The sequence below is a fragment of the Pseudorasbora parva genome, chromosome 6 (assembly GCF_024679245.1).
Source record: "Pseudorasbora parva isolate DD20220531a chromosome 6, ASM2467924v1, whole genome shotgun sequence".
Lineage (NCBI taxonomy): Eukaryota > Metazoa > Chordata > Actinopteri > Cypriniformes > Gobionidae > Pseudorasbora > Pseudorasbora parva.
This window is the reverse complement of record NC_090177.1, coordinates 5,871,330-5,894,349: the sequence shown is the minus strand read 5'-3', so window position 1 is coordinate 5,894,349 and position 23,020 is coordinate 5,871,330. Positions and strand designations below refer to the sequence as shown.

The 23,020-nt window shown below is 41.2% G+C and overlaps 1 protein-coding gene across 2 annotated transcripts; it reads left to right on the top strand.

The window, feature by feature from the left end:
- Positions 1-2,076: 2,076 nt before the first annotated feature.
- otud4 (OTU deubiquitinase 4) lies at positions 2,077-22,993 on the top strand. Of its 2 annotated transcripts, none has more exons than XM_067445494.1 (20): positions 2,077-2,561; positions 3,552-3,635; positions 3,739-3,789; positions 3,896-3,942; positions 7,853-7,925; positions 8,070-8,151; positions 8,233-8,389; positions 8,546-8,603; positions 8,703-8,823; positions 8,916-8,980; positions 9,069-9,169; positions 13,398-13,516; positions 13,609-13,744; positions 13,860-13,983; positions 14,602-14,686; positions 14,939-14,994; positions 17,694-18,579; positions 18,710-18,886; positions 19,048-19,088; positions 21,853-22,993. In XM_067445494.1, the coding sequence occupies exons 1-20, from the start codon at positions 2,406-2,408 to the stop codon at positions 22,957-22,959; spliced, it is 3,726 nt and encodes a 1,241-aa protein (XP_067301595.1). In that variant the 5' UTR covers positions 2,077-2,405; the 3' UTR covers positions 22,960-22,993. The 2 variants fall into 2 exon arrangements, with proteins under 2 accessions (XP_067301595.1, XP_067301596.1); XM_067445495.1 differs by having other exon boundaries at positions 2,078-2,561; positions 8,233-8,383.
- Positions 22,994-23,020: the final 27 nt, after the last annotated feature.

Below are 23,020 nucleotides of genomic sequence, written 5' to 3'. Positions count from 1 at the left end.
GGATGTGCAACAGCTGCTGATCCAGGAACTACCACATCCTCCTCTAGACACACACACTCATACATACACACAGACACTCACACATAATCTCTCTCTCTCACACACACTCAAGCACAGATGCACTCACACACATACACTCTCTCACACACAGACCCCCATATACACACACTCTCTCTTTCAACACACACACACACACACACACACACACACAATCTCTCTGTCTCTCTCTCCCCATCTCATGAACTCCTGTAAAGAGAGACTTGAGTTTGTTTATTCATAAACAATATACTTTATTGTCAAACTGATTTTACATCAATCAAAAACATTTCCTCTCTTATCAGGGAGATTCTTCAACATCCTCTCCAAGAGCTGCACATCTGGAGAAACACACAGATTTTATAAAGTATATGTGCCATCGTGTGTGTGTCTGGTAGTAATATTAAGTACCCTGTTGTGCTGCTCTTCTCAGCCACTGATTGACAGCTGGCACACACTCCGGCAGTGCACGTGAGCACAAGGCCTGCCACTCACAATCAGAACAAGGCTCATTATCAGCATAAACATTGCTATATCCCCAATAAACCATTCAAATATTGCACAGATTATAATTGCTCACCTGGTGTATATAGCTGTTTACCGGATAACATGCACCTACTGACACACAGATCACATTAACCTAAACACTGACTCTAAAATTACACTTTCACACAGAAAGACTCTTTACCTGTAGCGTGTGTTTTATGAGGAGGCTCACTGATCACACACAGGGACCTGAAATAAGACAAATCACTCTATTTAAAAAAATCTTAAACCATATCTTATCAGCATGATTATCTGCAACAATAATATTTAATTTAATACGGTCGGTCATTTAGTAACCACCGTGTGGGATGAGGTCTGTGTCTCCGCGAGGGCGAACAGGGACGCGCCCGCGCGCCTGTGGGCTCGTCCATTGTTTTGTGTGGATGTTCCGCCGCGTACGTGGTCGCGCTTCTCTCGCGCTGCAGCGCGTGCCTTTCCCACGACCTCCGAGAAAACACCCTGATCTGCTCACAGTCACGTCGATCAAGACATTTATATGAGCCAGGTTTACTCTCATTCATACTGTCAGATTCAGATGAGAATAATAAAGCCGAATATCAGTAAAATGAGGAGAGCTGTGCTGGAAATAAAGTGACGAAGCAACTTTGTTTTGACAACCAGCTTTAATGATAGACAGGCTTTACTGGGCAACAAGATCGAGAGTCACGTGATCACAAAATATTATCAAAAATATATTTTTTAAATACATGTGTATGTATTATTTGTGGCACAAACTCAATCATTTAACAGAGAGAGAGAGAGAGAGAGAGAGAGAGAGAGAGAGAGAGAGAGAGAGAGAGAGAGAGAGAGAGAGAGAGAGAGAGAGAGAGAGAGTGTGTGTGTGTGTGTGTGTGTGTAGAAATATAAAAAATATTGTAGGGAACTAGTATAAACAATACCATAATAAATCTGATTCAAGATGTTCACATAAGGGCATACATTAATATTAATCCTCTATATTATTGTAAACAAGTATAATTTATATTTAGCCTATATTAAAATACGTATATTTAATACAAAATAATAAGCCTTACACTCTCTATCATGATCCGTCAACAGAAAGATAACTTCTAGGTTTTTGCTCATATAAGGATCATGCTAAAAAAGGCTTTTTATTTCGTATTAAATATACATATTTTAATAATAATTAGTTAATAATTATTGTTATTAATACATTAATAATAGCCTATAATATAATCATTATTGTGAATAAATTATATATAAAGAAATATGTTACTATATATCAGTATAGTATTATTATTACAACTATGAAATTGAAAATATCTGATAAAAGATTCACATAATTACTTTATTATTTATCCTCAATTATTTTCAAGACTTTTTTTAAGTCTTCCTCCCTTTTATGTCAGAGTCACTACGTTATTGTGAATAAATAAATATGCATTTTATATATTAAATGTATATTTTATTGATTTATTTACATGCTACTTTCTGTTTCAGTTCTGCTGCGGTGGGTGCAGCATGGGTGGTGTAGTTTCACTTTCTTTTTCGCCTACATCTCCCAGTGTCTCCAAAGATCCGCTCGGATCCTTTTATTGTCTCAGTTGTGCCATAATGCCTTAAGGAACTATATATTTACCTGCTGCACGGCATCGGGATCACCTGGGATTAAGTATCCAGGGCTGGAAGCGACTGAACCAGAAACAGTTTCGACTTTTCTTGCACTGTAATCAAACGCGAATCCAGTAAATCCAGTCCATCAGGAGCATTCACGAGAGCTTGCTGGAGTGCAGGGATGCTAAGCAAACTCGAGCTTCAGATATAGAGTTATAAATATTGGGATTGTATTGGAGTGGATCGTCATGGAGCTCCAGGCGGCATCAGCGGGCGCGCAGCAGCAGCTGGCCGGTGACAGGACGCACGAGTCCCGCATGGACGACTACCTGCACTCGCTGGGCTTTTACCGCAAAAAGATCGCCAAGGATGGGTCATGTCTGTTCCGGGCCGTGGCAGAACAGGTCAGAAGACCGATACTGATTCTTACAGTCACAATGTATAATGTCTCACGATTTGTATTATGTTAATAAACGGCCAACAAATCACGAATACACTTAAAAGTCCCTAATACGCCTTAAACGTGTCTTACCGTATGCTTAAATAATCTAAAATGTCACACAAAGTCTCTGAAGTAAAACGCATTGCCCTTTGTTTATACAACTTGTGCTCTAAATGCCGCGGTTTGTAGCTCTACGGTTTGTCAAAATCACTTTTTAGTTTTTCTGAAGCTAATTAGCTTTAGCCTACTAGCAGTTTATGCTAGCATCTGCACTAATAATAATAATAACAACATGGCTGTGGTTTATTATGCAGGACACAAATTATTTAATAGTCACTTCTACTAATCAGGTGCCTCACTACAATTATTAATTTCTATATCCTTTATTAAACATTCAACATATACTCATTAATATACCAAGTTATTATGTAGTTTCAAGTGTTGTATTGATTATTTGTTCGATGAACTTGAACAAGAATTTGAGTTAATGTTAATGTACATCCCTTTTGTTAATGTATGTTCAATGGTTGATACGGTTGTATATTCTTGTCAATTAATATTAACATGAATTGTATTATTAATGTTAAAATTTAAAGTATTCAAAGAGTTAGAAGTACTGCTGCATCATTGATTCAAATAAATAATGAAGAGTTAAAAGTATTGCTGAACCATCAGAGTGATTAATATTAATAACGAAGAGTTAAAAGTATTGCTGAACCATTAGAGTGATTAATATTAATAATGAAGAGTAGTATTGCTGAATCATCACTCATGAAGTTTGCATTCTGAATGAATTCAGTGCTTTGTGTTTTCGATAAACCTGTTATTCTGGGTTATGGAAGCTGAATGATGAAGTGTAATAAACTGAATTGGGATGATTAAGGCCGACATCTTTTTTTATAGATACAGACTGACAGGTGTGTGTGTGTGTGTGTGTGTGTGTGTTTGACAGGTGTTGCACTGTCAGGGTTTACACACAAAAGTGCGGGCGGCCTGTGTGAATCATCTGAAACGGAACAGATCTACCTATGAGCTGGTGAGATTGTAATACATTTAACATTCATATATATTCATATTTTACATTTACATTCATAGCTGACCTCTGACCTGTCTTTGTTCCTTCTCAATGTGTGTGGTAGTTTATCGAAGGCGATTTTGAGAAATACCTGGAGAATTTACGGGATCCTCAGGTAAACTTTAGCTTTAGTTAATTTTTTTAGTTTGGGCTTGGACTCTTTTAATGTTAAAATGTGGACATTTTTAACCCTCTTTTTCTTTATTCCTCCATCCATTTAGAGCTGGGTTGGACAGGTGGAGATCACTGTTTTGGCTGAGATCTATAAGTGAGAATATTACATTTGCTTATGTATTTTAACGGCATATTTTGTGGCATGAACTGTGGTGATGTCTTGTTCTCTGACAGTGAATGGCCAGTTTAGCCTAGAAATCTAGGCGCACCCTAGCGGCAGCAAATCTAATCTGTCGTGAGTGTCGTCTAGCAACTCTCAATACACTTCGGAGCTGTATTCGCCTAACTCTTGCCGGGCCACATCACATCCTGTATAGAGTCGGTGGGCGGAGCTTAACATAATGACGGCCGAGTTGCGCTTGCGTGCTTCTAGTAAACACAGAAACTGGCGAACGGCAGCCTTTCAAATCAGCTTTGACCGCGACTCTGGAAGACTTGGAGTTAAGCTTTTCTCCGAAACAAATCGCGTGCAGAGAGAGTTTGAAAGACAACCGTTTATCCGCCCCTCGGATTGAGCTGTCAATGGTGAGTTTCCAGACCAAACATCTTGATGTGGGTCTGGCTTGTCAGGCTATGGCCAGTTTGTAGACTGAGTAAACCCAGCCTGATCTTCCGAGACACCCCTCGCTGTAGCCTGTAGCACGATGACGTTGCTGGATCAGATCTAATACGTACTGGATGGTGGATCGTTATGCCGATCGTTATGCCGATCTCTGGGTTAATTTATTATGCGAATGAGCTAGTCTTAAGTGACATGTATGATCAATATTGTATGTGATGTTCTAAACTGTCTAGTTGTAGTACTAACAGTGTTGGGAAAGTTCACGTTCTACATGAACTAGTTCAAAGTTCAATTCACAAATTTTAAAATGAACTAGTTCAGTTCATAGTTCAAACTACAAAATTTTGAACTAAGTTCACTAAGTTCCAAAAACGAACTAGTTCATAGTTCTTTTTTTTTTCCATATGTTGCTGCGAGCTATTATTTTTCACAATTATTGCCACAGCCCATATAGAATCACAGACAGCAATTATTTTATCAGTTTTAACAATGAAGCTATGCGTCAGATTTTATCTTCATATCAAAAACATGAGGAAAACGTGCTGCTTGAATGGTCTTTTTTAAACAGGACAGTAATCATTAAGGTGCAAACGTTTTTCAGTTTTAATAATTTTCCATTGTCCTTATGCTAAAACAGAATATTGGAATCCTGGAAAAATATACCAGGCAGGTTCAACAAACAAGTTACATGAATAGTAAAACCCGTTTCAGGTTTGCTGTGGATGTAACTGAAGTGCGGATTTTCTTTTTGAAAGCCGGCGGGCAAAGTTTGCACAGAAAAGTGAGATTTCTCCCATTCTCACCGACCTTGTCATAAAATTATTTTAAATGATCATACTCCTTGCAACATGCTGCTGTCGCCTCCATGCCTTTTTTGTTTTGTTTTGATGACACGTCACGCATGCCGCGGACGGCGGTGCGACACTGGTGGCTAGTGTTGCCAAATTGAGTGTTTTTCCAATTGACATATTAAGACCTGTTTACGGTGTGTTTTAGCCGGGATTTCGCCTGGAAGGCTCTATAGAAATCTGGCACCCTATTGAACGAAGTTAACCTGAGAGAGCGTGCCGTTCACAGACACCAGAATGAACGAGTTCACAGTAACATTCATCAGGCAGTAATACAGCACGTTCAGTTCACGTTCGCCCAAAATATGAACGAGTTCAATGAACTCGTTCAGGTACAACACTGAGTACTAATAAATAGTATTAAGTAATTATTGATGAATAAATCATCTTTTCATAAATGTGATGCTTCAATTATCATAGTTTCGCTGTACATGATCAACACGATCTGTAAAGAACTTAAAATACCAGTAGCCTACACATGATGGCGTGAGCATGTTATTAATCATTGTTTTTGCGCGAGTGGTTTGAGTATTTATCTATCCAGCAAACTCTGCTGTGCATTCAATGATGTCCCCAAGACTCTACTGCGCATGCGTATGTGACATCATCGAATTGTGAATGAAACCACCGCGCATGCGCGTCCAGTACGTGTTGGATCTGATCCAGTACGTCATCGTGCTACAGGCTGCAGTGAGGACTTCTTGGATCTTCCGGCAATTTAATTTTGCCCGGCAACTCAGTCTGGAAACCTGTACAATAATTTCTACTGCTTCTGTTACACTTTTGTGGGAAGCAATCACAGACTGGCTTATCCACCTGGCGCACTATTGGCGAGTTTAACACGATGACAGATAGAGAAGTGATGGGTCGTGCCCGTTTATCACGCTTCTTGTGGTCTGATTGGTTGAAGGACTATCCAATTGCGTACAGAGTCATTTTAATAATGCTCCTTTATCACACCTCTTGTGCTGGAGAAAATACAGAGCAGACTCCCCAGACCAATGTTCAATCTTAAATTGAGCTTGGTTCGGTGATAGCCAGTAGCCTGACGTGGTTATAATCAATTCTAGTCAGAATATGAGTCTGATGCTCCATTGGGCTGTGATTATGGGGCGTTTCAACCGAAACAGGAAAGACATCAATTGGATAGACCTACAACCAATCAGAGCAACGAAGCGCCGTCAACAGAGCTCAACTGCACTGTGTTGCCAATTCCGTGTTTTATTTTCACGGGTTGTTTTCTATGTCCGCGGGTTGAAGCGACTATTATGTGATATATATAGACCCATGAGTGTGAATTTTAGCAGCAACCTTGCCAAAATAACACACATTTTACCCCCCAAACGCCATTTTTTTCCCGGAGAACCCCCCCGAGAAGCTATTGTTTAGGGCTAGTAGTTGGCGGGTTTTATTGGAAAAACTTGGCAACCCTGTCTGCACGCGTGCTGAACTACACGATATTTGCTGGTGTTGTAAAAAAAACAAAAGAATTGAATGATACACAGAATACTTACACAACATGATCATCATTTCTGAGAGAAATTGTGATGGTGAATGCAGATACAAACAAGCTCTCCGTTTAGGATTCGATCAATATAACCCAAGCTCCTTTGATGACGTGATGATTACGTTACTGTTGATCATCTGTCCGTCATCGGCTAAAGCCCGCCCTGATGATTTCATTGGTCCGAACAGTTTCTGTTCGGGGATAATTACTCCTCTATGGATCGAGGCCAGACCGAACTGCCCGACCTAAACATTTTTGTGGGCAGGGCTGAGTTCGGCTGGCCTCCAGGCTAGATAGCCAGACAAGCTAGTATGCAAAATTTTACATTTGACAATGATTCAGTTTTCTTGTTGCTATAAATGATCTTAGAGGGGAAAAAGTGTTTGTATGTAAATCCATCATATGATGAACAAGATTATCAGTGCGTGAATTAAATGAAAGCTTTCGATTTCTGATGCAGTTTTCATGCATATATATATATTTAAAAAAAAACGCATTCCTGCATGTGGGCCAAGATAAATATATATCAGAGAAAGCATATAAAACAATGAACCTGGCCAAAGTAACATGGATTTCTTCAAAGGTGCACTTATTATGCTATTTTATAGACTTATTTTAAAGGATTTTGCTTTTGGAGTTTCCTACAACAGGTTTACATCCATCCAAAGTTTCTCACAGTGTCTGAAATGGTTTGATAAAAGAGTCTGTCTCTAAACTTTGCCTTTCAGAGAGCCACCTCCACTCTGATTGGTCAGATAATCCTAAAAGACTGGACTGGTCTACTCTGCTCTGATTGGTCAGATGGTCCAGTCTGTTATGATTGGTCTACTCTGGCCAGATGGATCATGAGAAATTTGCTGCTCATTTGCATAAAGTTAAACAATTCTCAGCTTTGTTGCATTTCTCGACAACCTTACATTGCATTGAAATCAAATGACTTCTGTTAAACAAAACATTGTTTGTCATTGTGAACAGTGCATTAGTGTCACAACAATAGCAGCTTTACTTTTAATAACAAATGTTAACTCTATAGTCTAAACTGTTTGTTTACTAGCATCTCTTATGGTGTGATGTTTGTTTCTTCCAGGCATGATTTCATTATTTTCCAGGAGCCTGATAATCCGCCTGTTAACATCACAGAGAATGGCTTCCCTGATAAGGTGCAGACATGCATTCATGCACGATTATTTAAAAAATGCAATGGCCATAACACTCAAATATCTCTAGTTCTAGTTACAGTTGTGTTAAAGTTTGAGCTTTAATGAACAGAACCCCCCCCCCCCCCCCCCCCCTCTCTCTGTCAGGTGCGACTGTGCTTCCTCAATGGAAACCATTATGACAGTGTTTACCCACAGTCTTTTGAGAAAAGTGCTGCTGTATGTCAGTGTGAGTGTTTCTTCTTTATCCAGTGATATAATGCTGCGGTATGCTTCCAGTATCAGAATGACACCGTTTCTCCACCTCTAGCGATCCTGTACGAGATGCTGTATGATCGAGTGTGTGGCGCCGACCGCGGCGCTTTAGGGTCGTGTGTGAAAGGAGGAAGAGGACGAGATAAACTCGACTCAGAAGAATGCAAGAGCAGTGAAGAGTCTGACCTGGAGGAAGACGAGTTCTGGTTCGTGTTTGCGACTTTTACATGAGACTTGTTTTTTTTGTGCACATTTTTAATGAGCGATGATACCTATATCGGACTAGTTTTGGCATATCTTAATCCATAGGCTTAAGTGCATAGCAAAGTCTTAATGAATGTTGGTGTGTGTGTATTTGGTCTTACTAGGTCTAGTGAAAGCAGAGAAAAGACAACCAATGGGATGAACGTCAGACAGCCGTCGAGGGTGATTTACTCTCTCTTGAAGATTGAAATATCAGGTTTTTTCAATGAGACTGACGTCGTAGGATGATATATTTTACTAACAGCTCTGTTTGTGCTATAGGGTCGTGGGAGGGGCTCTCGTGGAAGGGGGCGTGGCCTTCTGTCCACTAAGGTGCAAAAGTCCCTAAACCCCGCCCTCTACAGGAACGTGGAGTATGATGTGTGGCTCCGCTCTAAACGAAGTACATCTACTTTTTTTGTTACTGTTTTGAAATATAGTTTGCATCTTGATTATCTCAATTAAATCCTATTTTATTTAACTTTGTGCGTTTAGTTCAGCAGCAGCGAGATTTCTGCATGGCCGCAGGAATGCAGTACTCTATCGGAGACAAGTGCAAGGTTAGCAGTGCTTTACACTTCTAAAAGGCATTCGAAGACTTAAGTTGCTTTTAATACAGGCGATTTAAGTTTTCTCTGTCTTTCTCAGGTGCAGCTGAGTGGCAGTAATCGCTTCTATAACGCTTATGTTCGGGAAGTCAGTCCTGACAATGGGCCAGTCACTGTGTTTATTGAGGAACTCAACAGACAGTATGTGTTTCTATTCATCACTATATATGTGTGTAGGTATTTTCAGAGACTTGTGGTTATGTTCAGGATACACTACCTACTGTTTTTGAAAAATAGTATGCAGTATGTATACTGGTCATGGTCTATGAATGTGCAGTATACAAGCAGAGAACATTATTAAAAAAACTTTTTTAAAAACATCTTTTTTTATTGCAAGACAAGTTGGTCTCAAGCATGTAAAACAGCCATAAAACCACTCGAATCATTATATAAAAGTGCTCTTAAAATTCATGATAAAAAACACGTCAGTTTCATCACTGTCAGATACTCACCAAATAACACCAAATCTCACAAGAAATTGGATGTTGTTACAGCAAATTTGTAGACATTTGTGAGTGAGTGGAGTGAGTGGAGTGAGTGGAGTGAGTGGAGTGAGTGAGTGGAGTGAGTGAGTGGAGTGAGTGAGTGGAGTGAGTGAGTGGAGTGAGTGAGTGGAGTGAGTGGAGTGAGTGAGTGAGTGAGTGGAGTGAGTGAGTGGAGTGAGTGAGTGGAGTGAGTGAGTGGAGTGAGTGAGTGGAGTGAGTGAGTGGAGTGAGTGAGTGGAGTGAGTGGAGTGAGTGGAGTGAGTGGAGTGAGTGAGTGAGTGGAGTGAGTGAGTGAGTGGAGTGAGTGAGTGAGTGAGTGAGTGAGTGGAGTGAGTGGAGTGAGTGGAGTGAGTGGAGTGAGTGAGTGAGTGGAGTGAGTGGAGTGAGTGGAGTGAGTGGAGTGAGTGAGTGAGTGAGTGAGTGGAGTGGAGTGAGTGAGTGAGTGAGTGAGTGAGTGAGTGGAGTGAGTGAGTGAGTGGAGTGAGTGGAGTGAGTGGAGTGAGTGGAGTGAGTGGAGTGAGTGAGTGAGTGGAGTGAGGTGAGTGAGTGAGTGAGTGAGTGGAGTGAGTGAGTGGAGTGAGTGGAGTGAGTGGAGTGAGTGAGTGAGTGAGTGAGTGAGTGAGTGAGTGAGTGAGTGAGTGGAGTGGAGTGGAGTGGAGTGGAGTGGAGTGGAGTGAGTGAGTGAGTGAGTGAGTGAGTGAGTGAGTGAGTGAGTGAGTGAGTGAGTGGAGTGAGTGAGTGAGTGAGTGAGTGAGTGAGTGAGTGGAGTGAGTGAGTGAGTGAGTGGAGTGAGTGAGTGAGTGAGTGAGTGAGTGAGTGAGTGAGTGAGTGAGTGAGTGAGTGAGTGAGTGAGTGAGTGAGTGTGTGAGTGAGTGAGTGAGTGTGTGAGTGAGTGAGTGAGTGTGTGAGTGGAGTGAGTGTGTGAGTGGAGTGAGTGTGTGAGTGGAGTGAGTGTGTGAGTGGAGTGAGTGAGTGGAGTGAGTGAGTGAGTGGAGTGAGTGGAGTGAGTGGAGTGAGTGGAGTGAGTGGAGTGAGTGGAGTGAGTGGAGTGAGTGTGTGTGAAGGAGGGAGGAGGCATATTTATTTAGAAAGGGTGGTGGGAGGGGGTACATTGTTTTAATGATGTTGAAATGTGTGTATTTAAAACTCTGTAATTGATATTGTGCACAACTATTTTAGTAACTGTTAATTTATTGTATGTTTCTATTTCTACCTGCCCAGGGACTACGGGTGGAAAATAGCATTTTGCTAAAACCCGGTGCAATGCATCTCTCGTTATAAACAAGGCTAATGTTTTTATTGTGCACTGTCCCTGTCTCAAATAAAAGTAATAATAATAATAATAATAACTAAGCAATACGCATTATATACAATATTGCCAAAAGTTTTGGGACTCCTTCCTTTACATGCACTTGACCTTTAATGCTATCCCATTCTTAATCCGTAGGGTTTAATATGGAGTCGGCCCACCCTTTGCAGCTCTAACAGCTTCAGCTCTTCTGGGAAGGCTTTCCTCAAGGTTTAGGAGTGTGTTTATGGGGATTTTTGCCCATTCTTCTAGAAACTCATTTGTGAGGTCAGGCACTGATGTTGGACGAGAAGGCCTGGCTCTCAGTCTCCGCTCTAATTCATCCCAAAGCTGTTCTATCGGGTTGAGCTCAGGATTCTCCACACCAATCTCACTCATCCATGTCTTTATGAGCCAGCGCTGGGTTGTCATGTCATGTTGGAGCAGGAAGGGGCCATCCCCAAACTGTTCCTACAAAATTGGGAGCATGAAATTGTCCAAAATGTCTTGTTGAAGCATTAAGAGTTCCTTTCACTGGAATTAAGGGGCCAAGCCCAACCCCTGAGAAACAACCCTATACCATAATAACCCCACACCAAACTTTACTCTTGGCACAATGCAGTCAAGCAAGTCCTGTTCTCCTGGTAACCACCAAACCCCGACTCGTCTATGGGATTGTCAGACTGAAGCGTGATTGGTCACTCAGAGAACACGTCTCCACTGATCTAGAGTCCAGTGGCGGCTGCTTTACTCCACTGCATCCCACGCTTTGCATTGCTCTTGGTGATGTAAGGCTTGGATGAGCTGCTCGGCCATGGAAACCCATTCCATGAAGCTCTCTACACACTGATCTTGAGCTCATCTGAAGGACACAGAAGTCTGGAGCTATTGACTATAGCTATTACAGAAAGTTGGCGACTTCCGCACGGTGTGACCCTCAGCATGCGCTGACCCCGCTCTGGGATTTCACTTCGTGGCTGAGTTGCTGTTGTTCCCAATCACTTCCACTTTATTATAATCCCACTAACAGCTGAGCGTGGAATATTTAGTAGTGAGGAAATGTCAGGAATGGACTTATTGCACAGGTGTCAACCTATCACGGTACCACGCTTGAGTTCACTGAGCTCCTGAGAGCGACCCGTTCTTTCACTAATGTGTGTAGAAGCGTCTGCAGGCCTAGTGCTTGATTTATACACCTGTGGCCATGAAGTGATTGAACACCTGAACTCAGTGATTTGGAGGGGCGTCCCAATACTTTTGGCAATATAGTGTATATTATAGCAGTATGTACTTTACAAAGGGCAGTAGTATTGGATTTTATACATAGCTGAAGACTTGAGTCTGACTTAGTTTTAATGTTGATCATTTTACCTGCCTATGAAAGCGTGCGTATGCGACTTGTAAAATCAATGTTTTCTGCTGCACATCTTAGAGCGGCTCAGTACACATTATTACTAGAAGAAACTCGTTCACATTACACCGGATAATTCAAATGTCACGAAAGGTTGTTTCAGGTCTGTTTATTCATCTCTGCCGTGCTGTTGAGCAACATCTCACTGCTTGATGAAGCCTATGTAGTTAGAATGACCCTAAAATTCAAGCTATCAGGGCAAAAAATATATTTTGTCTTATATTTGTATCTTATTATATAGTTAAGCAATTTCACACGAGTAACAAACGCAATATCACACAAATGCCATTTTTGTCCCAAATATAATGATTCTATACAACTTTTCGATAAATAAGAAGTTAATATTGTTATATATTAGACTCAATACTTTTTTTTACCATTTTGTATGTTGTCTGTTTTTGCTCAATTTTGCCAGTGAAAAATTCTTTATAAAGCCAGAGCAGAAGTGTTGTGTGTCTCTGAGCAACACACAGTGGTGTTTCGCTTCTGAATGAATCAGACGTTCGAACGAATCGAGTGAATGATTCAATGACTTGCTCGTTTAGACATTTACCGCCACCTACTGGCAGTTTTAGTTTAATTTGAATATTTAAATATGTATTTTAAAGATTCGATATTAAAGATATATTAAAGGTATATTTTACCCAAACATTTAAATTGTCATCATTTACTCACCCTCATGGCTGTTTAAGCCTAAAGGTTCGCAAAACAAATTCTGTTGAATTAAAAACATTTTTTTTCCTAAGATTTATTTAGTAATTTTGTCACATAACAAAATAATGACTTTAAATGATCATTTGGGGGTAATTTCTCAGACAAATTTTTGCGATTAATTACCCCATGTAAATAATTACATATGTATATTTTTTTTATTTGTCAATTTATAATTTTTTAGATTTCCATTAATCAAGAGGCAATAACATGGAAATTCTGTGATTAAAAATATTTTGTCACTTTTATTTTATTGATTTAATTTTTTTAAAGAAAGCATCTTTAAGACCAGAACAAATAAAGCTCTGGAAAAAATTAAGAGAAATCATTGTTAAGTGGTCTCTTCATTTTTACCAGAGCTGTAGTTTTTACGAAAATGTATATTCTCAGCCCTAAAAAAAAATATTTTAAATGTTATTTTTATATACAATATTCATATATTAATCATCCTTATGTATGTGTTTGTGTGTTTAGACAAACTGTGCCGTTGTTGAGTTTGCGTCTTCCATCTGAAGAGCCTCCGTCGTGGCAGGCGGTGTCAGAGAGGGGCAAAAGACATAGCATACCAAGCAACGTTTCACAGCCGCCCTCCGGTACGTTCTCTCCAAACCAAAAACGTACCTGAGTGACATCAACACACACACACACACACACACACACTTACTGTCTCGGTTTCTCTTTGCAGAATGGGAAAACAGAGGAAATCGGAAGCCAAACAAAGCGCCGCCTCAGTCTGCGTCCAGCGGTCGAGTGCATAAGCAACACTCCTGGCCTCCGCAGGCCGTCCAAGATGAGCAGGCAGCTGGGCGGAACAAGCTCAGGTGTGCTGGCTTATATTTAAAGTTATCACACACATTCATTTTAATTTATCGCATTTTGTGGCTTCTGAAGACACTTGATTTGAGGTGTAAATCTGCTGGTGTGATGTGTTTGCAGACGGTCCGATCAGCGCAGCAGTCCTGTGTGTGTTCCTCCAGAGGAGGAGGTGGAGAGCGTCGTTTTGGAGCTTCTGCACAAAGACGAGCACAACTTCCCCTTGCTCGGAACAAGCCCTCAAACGGTGCGGAAAATGCATTTACCTTCTGTGTAGTGAAACGTGATATTTGGGTGGAAATAATGTTTGGCAAGACTTAGATTTTCAGAAGCATGGTCATATTATTGTTATGATAATATTGGTTAATGTTTTTTTTTCACGCCCCATTTCCGTAGTTATGTCTGCAGAAAAAAACATTGTCATTGGGGAAAATAAATGTTATAAAATTAATCGACTTGACAGAACTACTCTCTCAAATTTTCTGAATAATATGCATTTACAAAGAGACATTTATTAAGTTAATTAGGGTCATATTTCATTCACTTGAAACACAATTCACTCTGATTTTATCTGTACTTTTTGATTTTATCTGATTTTAAGTACCTTTATTTATATAGCGCTTTATTCAATACAGATTTTTTTCCAGAGTAGCTTTACAGTAATAAGAAAATAACACAATCAACTACTCAAGCTTCATTAAATATGAAATTCTGCTTTAAAGAAACTCAATAGTGGCATTATTCAGCTCAATTCGCTATTCAGTTCAGTACTTTAGTATTTCAGTACTTGTGTAAAGTACTTCGCTTAATGACAAAAAGATGCAAATGCGTGTATTTGTACTATAGTAGTTTCCTCTGACCTTAGGTCCCTGTTGGTGAGGTCGTAAAGAAAGGAGGGGAAAGGAGAGGCTCTCGGAAGAAGGAACAGAAGGAGTTTGTCTCAGAGACAGGTGAGCAGTGACGCTCCGCCATCTTTATATCCACGTTTAACAAATTAGCTGGCTGAAAAATTTCTAGGCTGATGTCCCTACCTTAAAATACTTGCATCTTTAATAATATATTTCTATAAATAAGATGAAATATACAGCACAATGGACAGTCACTTTTAAAAAACAAATTGTGCATTGCCCTGACATTGATAATATGGCTTACCATATTTTTATTTATGAATGGAATCATTTATTTTGCTTTTCGGCTTTTAGAAACGTCCCAGAGGCCTGTACAAAGACAGAAGATCGCCACTGAAGAAAAACATGGGGTGAGTTACATTGGGTCATTTACACCACTAAACCAATTCAGGCCTATTTATTATTTATGGCTTTGTTTAAACTGTTGACATACTGTAGATGCGTCCCGATTTGCAAGCGGCAGACTCAGATTCTGAATGACAAAATAACGTTAGAAAAGTAATACAATACACAGTTGCTTACATAGTATAAGTGCATAGTGGTTAGTGTGTCATTTGGTACTCAACGTGTTTTTAACCCCTTAACGCCTGAATTTATATAGCTGTTTATAAAAAAATGTTTTATGTGTGTTTTTGCCTTTAAGTAGATGGTAAATAATGTTGAGATTATCAATTTCACTTTTGCACAACAAATACATTTTGGAAATGTTGGTATGTTGCAAATTTGCAACAGCGGGCATAATTGTCAATAATAAAGATAACAAAAAACACAGTAAAATAACAGTAAAAAAAAACATTTTTTTATTTATTCACCTTTTTTTAACTTATTTATTTATATAAATCTGCAACAGGAGGTATTTAATAATAAGAATTATGACTACTTTTTTATGTCAGCAACACAATATACACAAACGTTACTTAAGTTTTCAAATGTATGTTGCTGAACCAGAAAGAATGAAAGGGAATGCACAGAAGGAGTTCTTTGTACTATAATGCCGGCTTCACACTGCACGCGTAAGCAGGGCGTAAGCAGCGCGTATTTTTTTCGGCGCTCATGTTAACAGATGAGTGCATTCACACCGGCAGAAGAGGCAGCGCAGCGGCGCGTAGCAGGAGCAGAGTAGAAGCGGCAGTGCCGCGATCGTTTCGGCGCCGGCTCTATTTTTGACGCGCTGCTCACGATGAATTAAAGCCACAGTGCATTGTTCTGATCAAAATTAACCTGGTTAACATGAAAAATAACACATTTAACCATGAAATAATTTAGTGAAGTGTTCCGTGTGTTTCTCAGTCACCATATGACATCCGGCACTGTGGGAATAAAAAGTTCTACACAAAAACCGAAGTCACTGCCATAAGTTTTTGCCTGAACAACAAAACTAATTTTAAATAATGTATGCCAGTTTAGCTTAAATTAAATATGAATCAAATTATGTATATATGATAACTATATGCTGGCATAAAAACAGAAACGATAAACAAAAGCACGTGGTGTCACAGGCAGTGTTCTTCAGAGTGCACCTGTCCTGGAAAGACAGTAATGGACGGCACTCGTCTCATCGTGGAGGTTGAGAAGCACACAGTTCTCTATGATCCACACAATTTGCTTTATAAAGACTTGCAAGTGAATGAAAGCATGGGAGGAAGTTGGTGAGCGTGAGCGGCTCTGGGTGCTGATGGGAAGTCATTTTAAAGTGTTTTTGACAATCTTTCGTTGTCTCACAAACGAACAACTAAATATGGATAGGTAAATAGAATATACACACATTAATATAGCACACATACAGGATAGACATGTAGATAGACTATGATGTGCGTTATTTTGTCATTTAAAAAACATTTTTAGATAATTTGCTCATTTAGCCTACAATATATCATTAAGAAGTTTCCTCTTAGTTATTACAGTCATTTATGAATTATCTTTAAGAGGTTTATGATGGGTAATGCATGTAAATTTGATGCCAATCCAATATTTCAAGACAATTTCCTGAAGTTTCTCTTTTTAGCAGTGTGCTTTTCATGGACATAGTGCGATGGCCTTTCTTCTATCAACAACTCGCACTGAACTAAATAAAAAAAACATCAGAAACAAGTGAAACGATTTTTTTAAATAAAATTAGCTTCATAATAAATCTTTGCTTTATTCCCATTTCAAATACATTAAAGAGAAATGCAAACGTATCCATTATAGAGTACTCTCTACACAACTGCGCGTGACAACTGCGCGCGACAAACGCTGCCTGTGTGAAAGCAAAAAGTGTGCACGCTACTACTGCTTTACACACGCGCTGCTTCGGCGCTGCCTACGCCCTGCTTACGCGTGCAGTGTGAAGCCGGCGTAACAATGTAACATAACAATGCTACTCCACTCTTTAAGTATTTAAGGAGCAGGGGCCGTGAAACACCTCTTGGGTAGCCCCAGGGTTAACCTCCACGCACTCACGCACAAACCATAGACCGTAAAAAAATATGGACTCGACATCATCCGTTTCCGCTTGCCAGAGTTAAAGCTTTCAGGCGGCCTGCACGGCGCTGACATCTTGGGACCGAGTCTGCGCAGTAGAGAGCAGGAAGTACAGTCGCGATATCAAAAGCCCGCCCACACTCTCAGATGCAGAACAATTAATTATGTTGGTGAGAAATAAACAGTTATGGAAATGTAGAAATTAAAGCTAAAGCTCCAATCTGCTCCCAAAAATCCTGGAAAAAGTCTGTTAGTGCCTCAGTGACAACTTCACTCAGAGAAGCCGTCGATCTCAGCTGTCAATCATGACGTCACACAACCCGTTTTTATCAAATAACTAAATTAAACTAAACTTATTTTAAAACTGAACACTTGAAATGAAATCATCGTGATGATAACTGCCTTCAATGACATAAACTAACTTTGGGGGGGAAATATTTTCAACAAGATATGACCAAGGATACTAGAAAGTGTTGTTGTCAACATGTCCAAATTTACTGCAAAAAAAACAAGTAATATATCCTGTCTTTTCCATGTTAATCTAAATTCTTTGTCCTAACCAGTCACTGGTTTATATTGTCTCTAGAATACAGTGGTTTCTGAGGAACCAGTGCAGAGACCTTCACCAACAATCAAAGAGAAACCCGTGCCTGTCTCTCCGTCTCTACCTCCTGCGGTTATCTTTGCTGGCCCAAAAACAGTCCCATCTTCATCTCAGACTTCATCTGCTACTTCCTCCGCCCCTAGTCTTGATAAGCCTGCTCCTGAGGCAATTAAAAAGAGCCCTAATCAACCCAAGAATAGCATTGCTCGAAGCCCTTACAACAGTCAGTTTGCCCTGGTGTCCACTTTAGCCCCTTCACAGCCCATATCTGTGGCAGCAGTCTCAGTTCCCACCCCTGCCACTATTCAATCTGCTGCGTCTGCATTAAAACCTACCCAGCCCTCATTGCAAACTGCCCCAGTGCCTACCACAGCGCTCCCCACATCTGAACTTATTTCCCAGCCTAATCAAGCACCATCTCAGAATACCTTGGTTGCATCTCAGATCACCCCTGTCCAATTACCTGCTGCTATCCCAACTCGCACTGCTCTGGCGTCTTTTGGCTCAATCCCAGATGCCCCTATTGAATCCACCCCATCCATTCAAACCGCCCCATCAGCTTTTATTTCCACTCCACCCCTCTTGCCCGCCTCTGCAATACCTGTTTCTAGCCAAGCTCCGGCAGCTGCCCCTATACTAGATACCCCAAAAGCGCCTTCTACCACCCTTCCCATTGGTGCTCCACCGACTGCCCAAAAGACTGTCGATCCTCGTACCACTATGACATCAATCCCTGTTCCCCAAGCTCCTGCCCCCTCCATCTCCCCTTCATCTGTTCCTGCCGCTGCTCCACCTCCAGACTTACCTCAATCATCATGCAATGCATCAGATCCACAACCCTGTGAAACATCGGCCATACCGTCCTCTGGTAAGTTTTGTGCAATGAAGGTCAAACTCAGTCATGACCTTGCTTGAAATGCATCACGTACATCTGGTTGCAAATGTTGACTTTCTAGTAAACTCAACCGAGTTCTCACAGAGCATCTTTTGGCCGCCAGGTGTAGCACCTGCTCCTGACCCCCCATCCCAACCCCAACAAATCCATTATCCTCATCTCCAATGGTCTCAGCTCCTTCAGGACCCAGTTTATCCAGGATTCCCCCTGAACGAGAAGGGAGAGGTGGAACCATTGCCTAACTTTTCCCTCTCCCAAAAAGGAGAAGACCTACCACAAGGTAATGAAAACTCTAGAGATCTGATATACCTCTAAAAACCATTGACCTGGCATTACAAGATCCTCTCAGTAGCCCATTATTCAGGGCTAAATGGCAGGTAAATGAGTGTTATCCTCAATATAATGAATTTTAATCTTTGAAATGCTTATGTAATATTTCAGATATCAATGTCCTCAAGTTCTTCTTCAACCTCGGTGTCAAGGTAGAGTTTTGAGAATTCTTCTTTGCATTTGTTGCTTCATTAATGGCTATCATTAGCTGCGTTTCCATTACCCTTTAAATTGCACAAATTGAAATTGTGAACTTAAAATACGGCCAATGGAAATGTCATTTTTGCAAAAGGTCCCGTATATCACAAACAAGTTTTTACGCTCGCATGAGGTGGTTTTTCAGGCAATTCGGGAAGAAGAATATTTCGCGAAACTGCAATGGAAACAGTCACATGGTAACATGACATCATGACTGTGTAAACATACACGACACTTTCTAAAGCCAAGTGGCATGTTATCTGTACACATTTTGAGCTATCGGCGTGAATGTCTAAGCCGAAACAAACCATCATCTCCGCGTGTATGTCTACGCCGTGTGATTCCACGTGAAAGTCTACGCCGAAACGAACCATTATGTGTGTGTGTGTGTGTGTGTGTGTGTGTGTAAGGTAAAGGGATTTATAAACATACTAAATTATGTTTTTTTGAAAATGTAAAAATGCTGAATGTTTCTTGTGATGGGTAGGTTTAGGTGCAGGGGCAGTGTTGGGGGATAGAATAAAATGGTGTTGATAAACACACTAAAAAGCGATTATGCGTCTTGATTAGGCGTATCCATGGTTAACCGATTAACCGTTAAAAATTGCGTAACCGAGTGAAACATTTTTCTCTGTTAAGTGGCATCAATGACGTGCTTTGAATTTAGTTGTAATATATTTTTGCACCCCTAGAGACCGTCAGAGCACTCCCAGACATTTGTAATATCCACAAGAAGAAGTCATGACCAGCTTTCTAAGCGGGCAATGAAGCGGGCAAAGAAAAGTACAGCGTGGGAGCACTGTAAAATGAGAGTGACGGGGCAAAATGCAAGTATTGCAATGCAGTGCTTACCGCATTTTTCAGGCTATAAGTCGTTCCGGAGTATGAGTCGTATCAGTCAAAATATGCGTCATGAAGAGGAAAATACCATAAGTCGCACTGGACTATAAGTCGCATTAGGGCAGAAGTAGAGCGGGAGCCGCGAGCGCTGTGCATAACGGAGCAGAAGAAAGAAAGTTTGAAGTGAGAAACTTGTGAATGACTAGAGAAAAGCAGAGGTTACTTTAACTGTAATGAAGAAAACAAAAAAGCTAATCGCGGACTGAAAGCAAGATGGCCAGAGCTGAAGGAACGAGTCCACAGATGCTTGAACTCTCTGCCGGGAGAGACTCAGCCGCGCGAGTCAAACGCTGAGTGAATCGTTCTCGGCTGCATATTTTACTACATGCCCTAATCATGCAGGCGCCCTCGCGGCCACTCGCATTGCTCGTGAACTGGAGCGCATCTCATCCTAATTTAACGAAACTCAGCGTAGGCCTCACAGACATGAAATATATCTTAAGAAAGCTTGAAATGTCTTTAACAATTTAAAACGAAAAGAAATAGGCTACTCTCTGATTATGTAATCCATGATGTGCATTTCTCTCTATAGGCGCGTTCACTACGGAGATGGCGGCCGTCAAATGAATAAACTAAAAATAACCCTGACGCACACTATGGTTAACTGAGTATTAACCGCTAAGGGCCTCGGTTAACGGTCAATGAAAAACTTGAAAACGTGCAGCCCTAGTCTTGATAGATGACATACGAATTGGCGTATCATACATATGCCATTTCATGAGATCAGTCTGCACCTGGGGTATGTAAAATTTGATCATTCTTTAAAGAAGGTGTGGTATGTTTGTACAGAAGACGAGACTTCTTTATTAAACTCAAAAGACAAAAGAATTATGGTAATACTGGATTCTTAACAACAAAGAAATGCTACAATTTATCAAGACCTAGAAGCAGACAGGAGGTAGCCTGATGTTGTCATACTCAGACTCTAGTCAGAATGTGAGTTTGATACTGCTCTACTGGGCTGTGATTATGGGGTGTTTCAGCCAAACCAGGAAAGAAAATGCCTTTGCGCTTAATTGGATTGACTTACAACCAATCAGAGCAACAGAGTAAGTGCGTATGTTGAGCGACACATAGTTGTCAACAGAACTACACTACACGCACGCTGGAAGAAGTAGAAGAAGATGATGAGTGTAAACAATCTTTGCTGGTGTTATAAAAAGAATTTAAGGAAACACAACCAACACAATCACCATTTTTGAGAGAAATAGTAAAGGGTGAATGCATATATGAACAAGTTCTCCGTTTAGGATTAGAACGAATTCAACCCAAGCGCTCTTTGTTGACAAGGATGATTACGTTACTGTTTATCATCTGTCCATCATCGTATAAAGCCCGTCCTGATGATTTCATTGGTCCGAACAGCTCTGGTTCAAACATATTGCTCTACAACAGATCAAGTCCAGACTGAACTTCCAGACCTCAGATGTTGTGGGCGGGGCCGAGTTTGGCTGGCATTCAGGCAGGAGGGAGAAACACCCAAAAACACCTCTCATGTGGCTGCTCCCAAGTATAAGGGGCTTTCCTTGCCATTAATGCTTGGATAGCATGGTTTCGTCTCCTTCGATTAAAAATAATAGCGAGTGCGGGGGCTGGGATAGGCTATACGCAAACCTACCAACATCCGTCGGCATGATTTCTGGAATGAATTGCCACAAGTGAAAAAAATACGTATCAGTCGTATAACATCGGTTAATGGAAACGCTATCATTTCGCATTTCAGAACAAAATCACGAAAATTTTGTGCAAATCTGTAATGGAAACGCGGCTGCTGTTTATGGAATTACATAGAAGTGTAATGTCTCCCTATTTCCTCAGGCATACTCTCAGCCAATGTTTCCTCCCATCATTTATCTGGGTCCACTGAACCAAGCCTATCAAATGAACCTTAGAGGGCCACCTCCTTCATCTGAATCTCCTGCTAACCCCACAATGACTTCATGGCAACCAGAAATCCCTTCTCCTCCTCGGAGTTTGAGCTCCAACCCTGACACCTCATTGGAGAGCCATGCTCCCGTCACACCTGTAGCAGTTAATAGTGGTCCTGTTGGTCCTATAGAGGTAGGAGGGTACAATAATAATCATCATCATCCTCCATCCGTTCCAGTGCAGGTGCCACCAAGACCACCTATGCCCTGGTCAGCTTCTTCTGGTCCAAGTGCCTATGCTGGGACATACCCAGCTGCCCCTCAAGTGCATTTTTCAGCGCCACCCTGTCCACCTCAGGGGAATCAGATGTATCCTCCATCATCTGTTGGGTACCATCACATGCCGCCTCCACGAATGCCTCATGAAGCCTTAAACCATGGTCGGATGGATGTCTTGTCATTTGCTCCACCCACAATGGACAGAGGTCAAGAAAATTGCCAGAGGTCTATGAACCCCCAGTATGGGTCCTTGCAGAAGATCTCTGGCTTTCCCGGAGGACAACCTCAGTTGAGTGCTGGTGAATTCAAGCCTGTAGATATTCCTGTTTCAATGGCCACAATGCAACCCTTTGGTGGAGCTTGTCCTGTTGTACAGCCTTTTCAGTTCAGCCAAATGCAAGGAGACATGGCAGGATTGACCTCTCCAGCCAATGGGAGCTTAGGAAGACATGGGGGAGTCTACGCAAATAGCCCCCATGCTGGACAATTTGCAGAAGACCCTTCCCGCCTCATCCACGCATATTCTCCCGATGACAATTGGTCCATTGAAGAGATGGAGATTCACAATGTCGATCTCAGACAACCCCAGTCCTTCTACAGCCAGGCCTACAGAAGTGGAGGAAGACGTGGCCAAGATGACAGAGGAGGATATCGAGGCCGGGGCTACCGTGGGCGAAAAGATTACTCTAGCCGAGGTAGACCGGATGACCAGTCCTATAGACATTATGGGAGACGAGGTGCTGGGCCAATGGTCGGGATACAGGTGCCATATCAGTGATGCTGAAATGCTGGATACACCCCCCCCCCCCCCCCCCCCCCCCCACCCCGGTTTACAATGA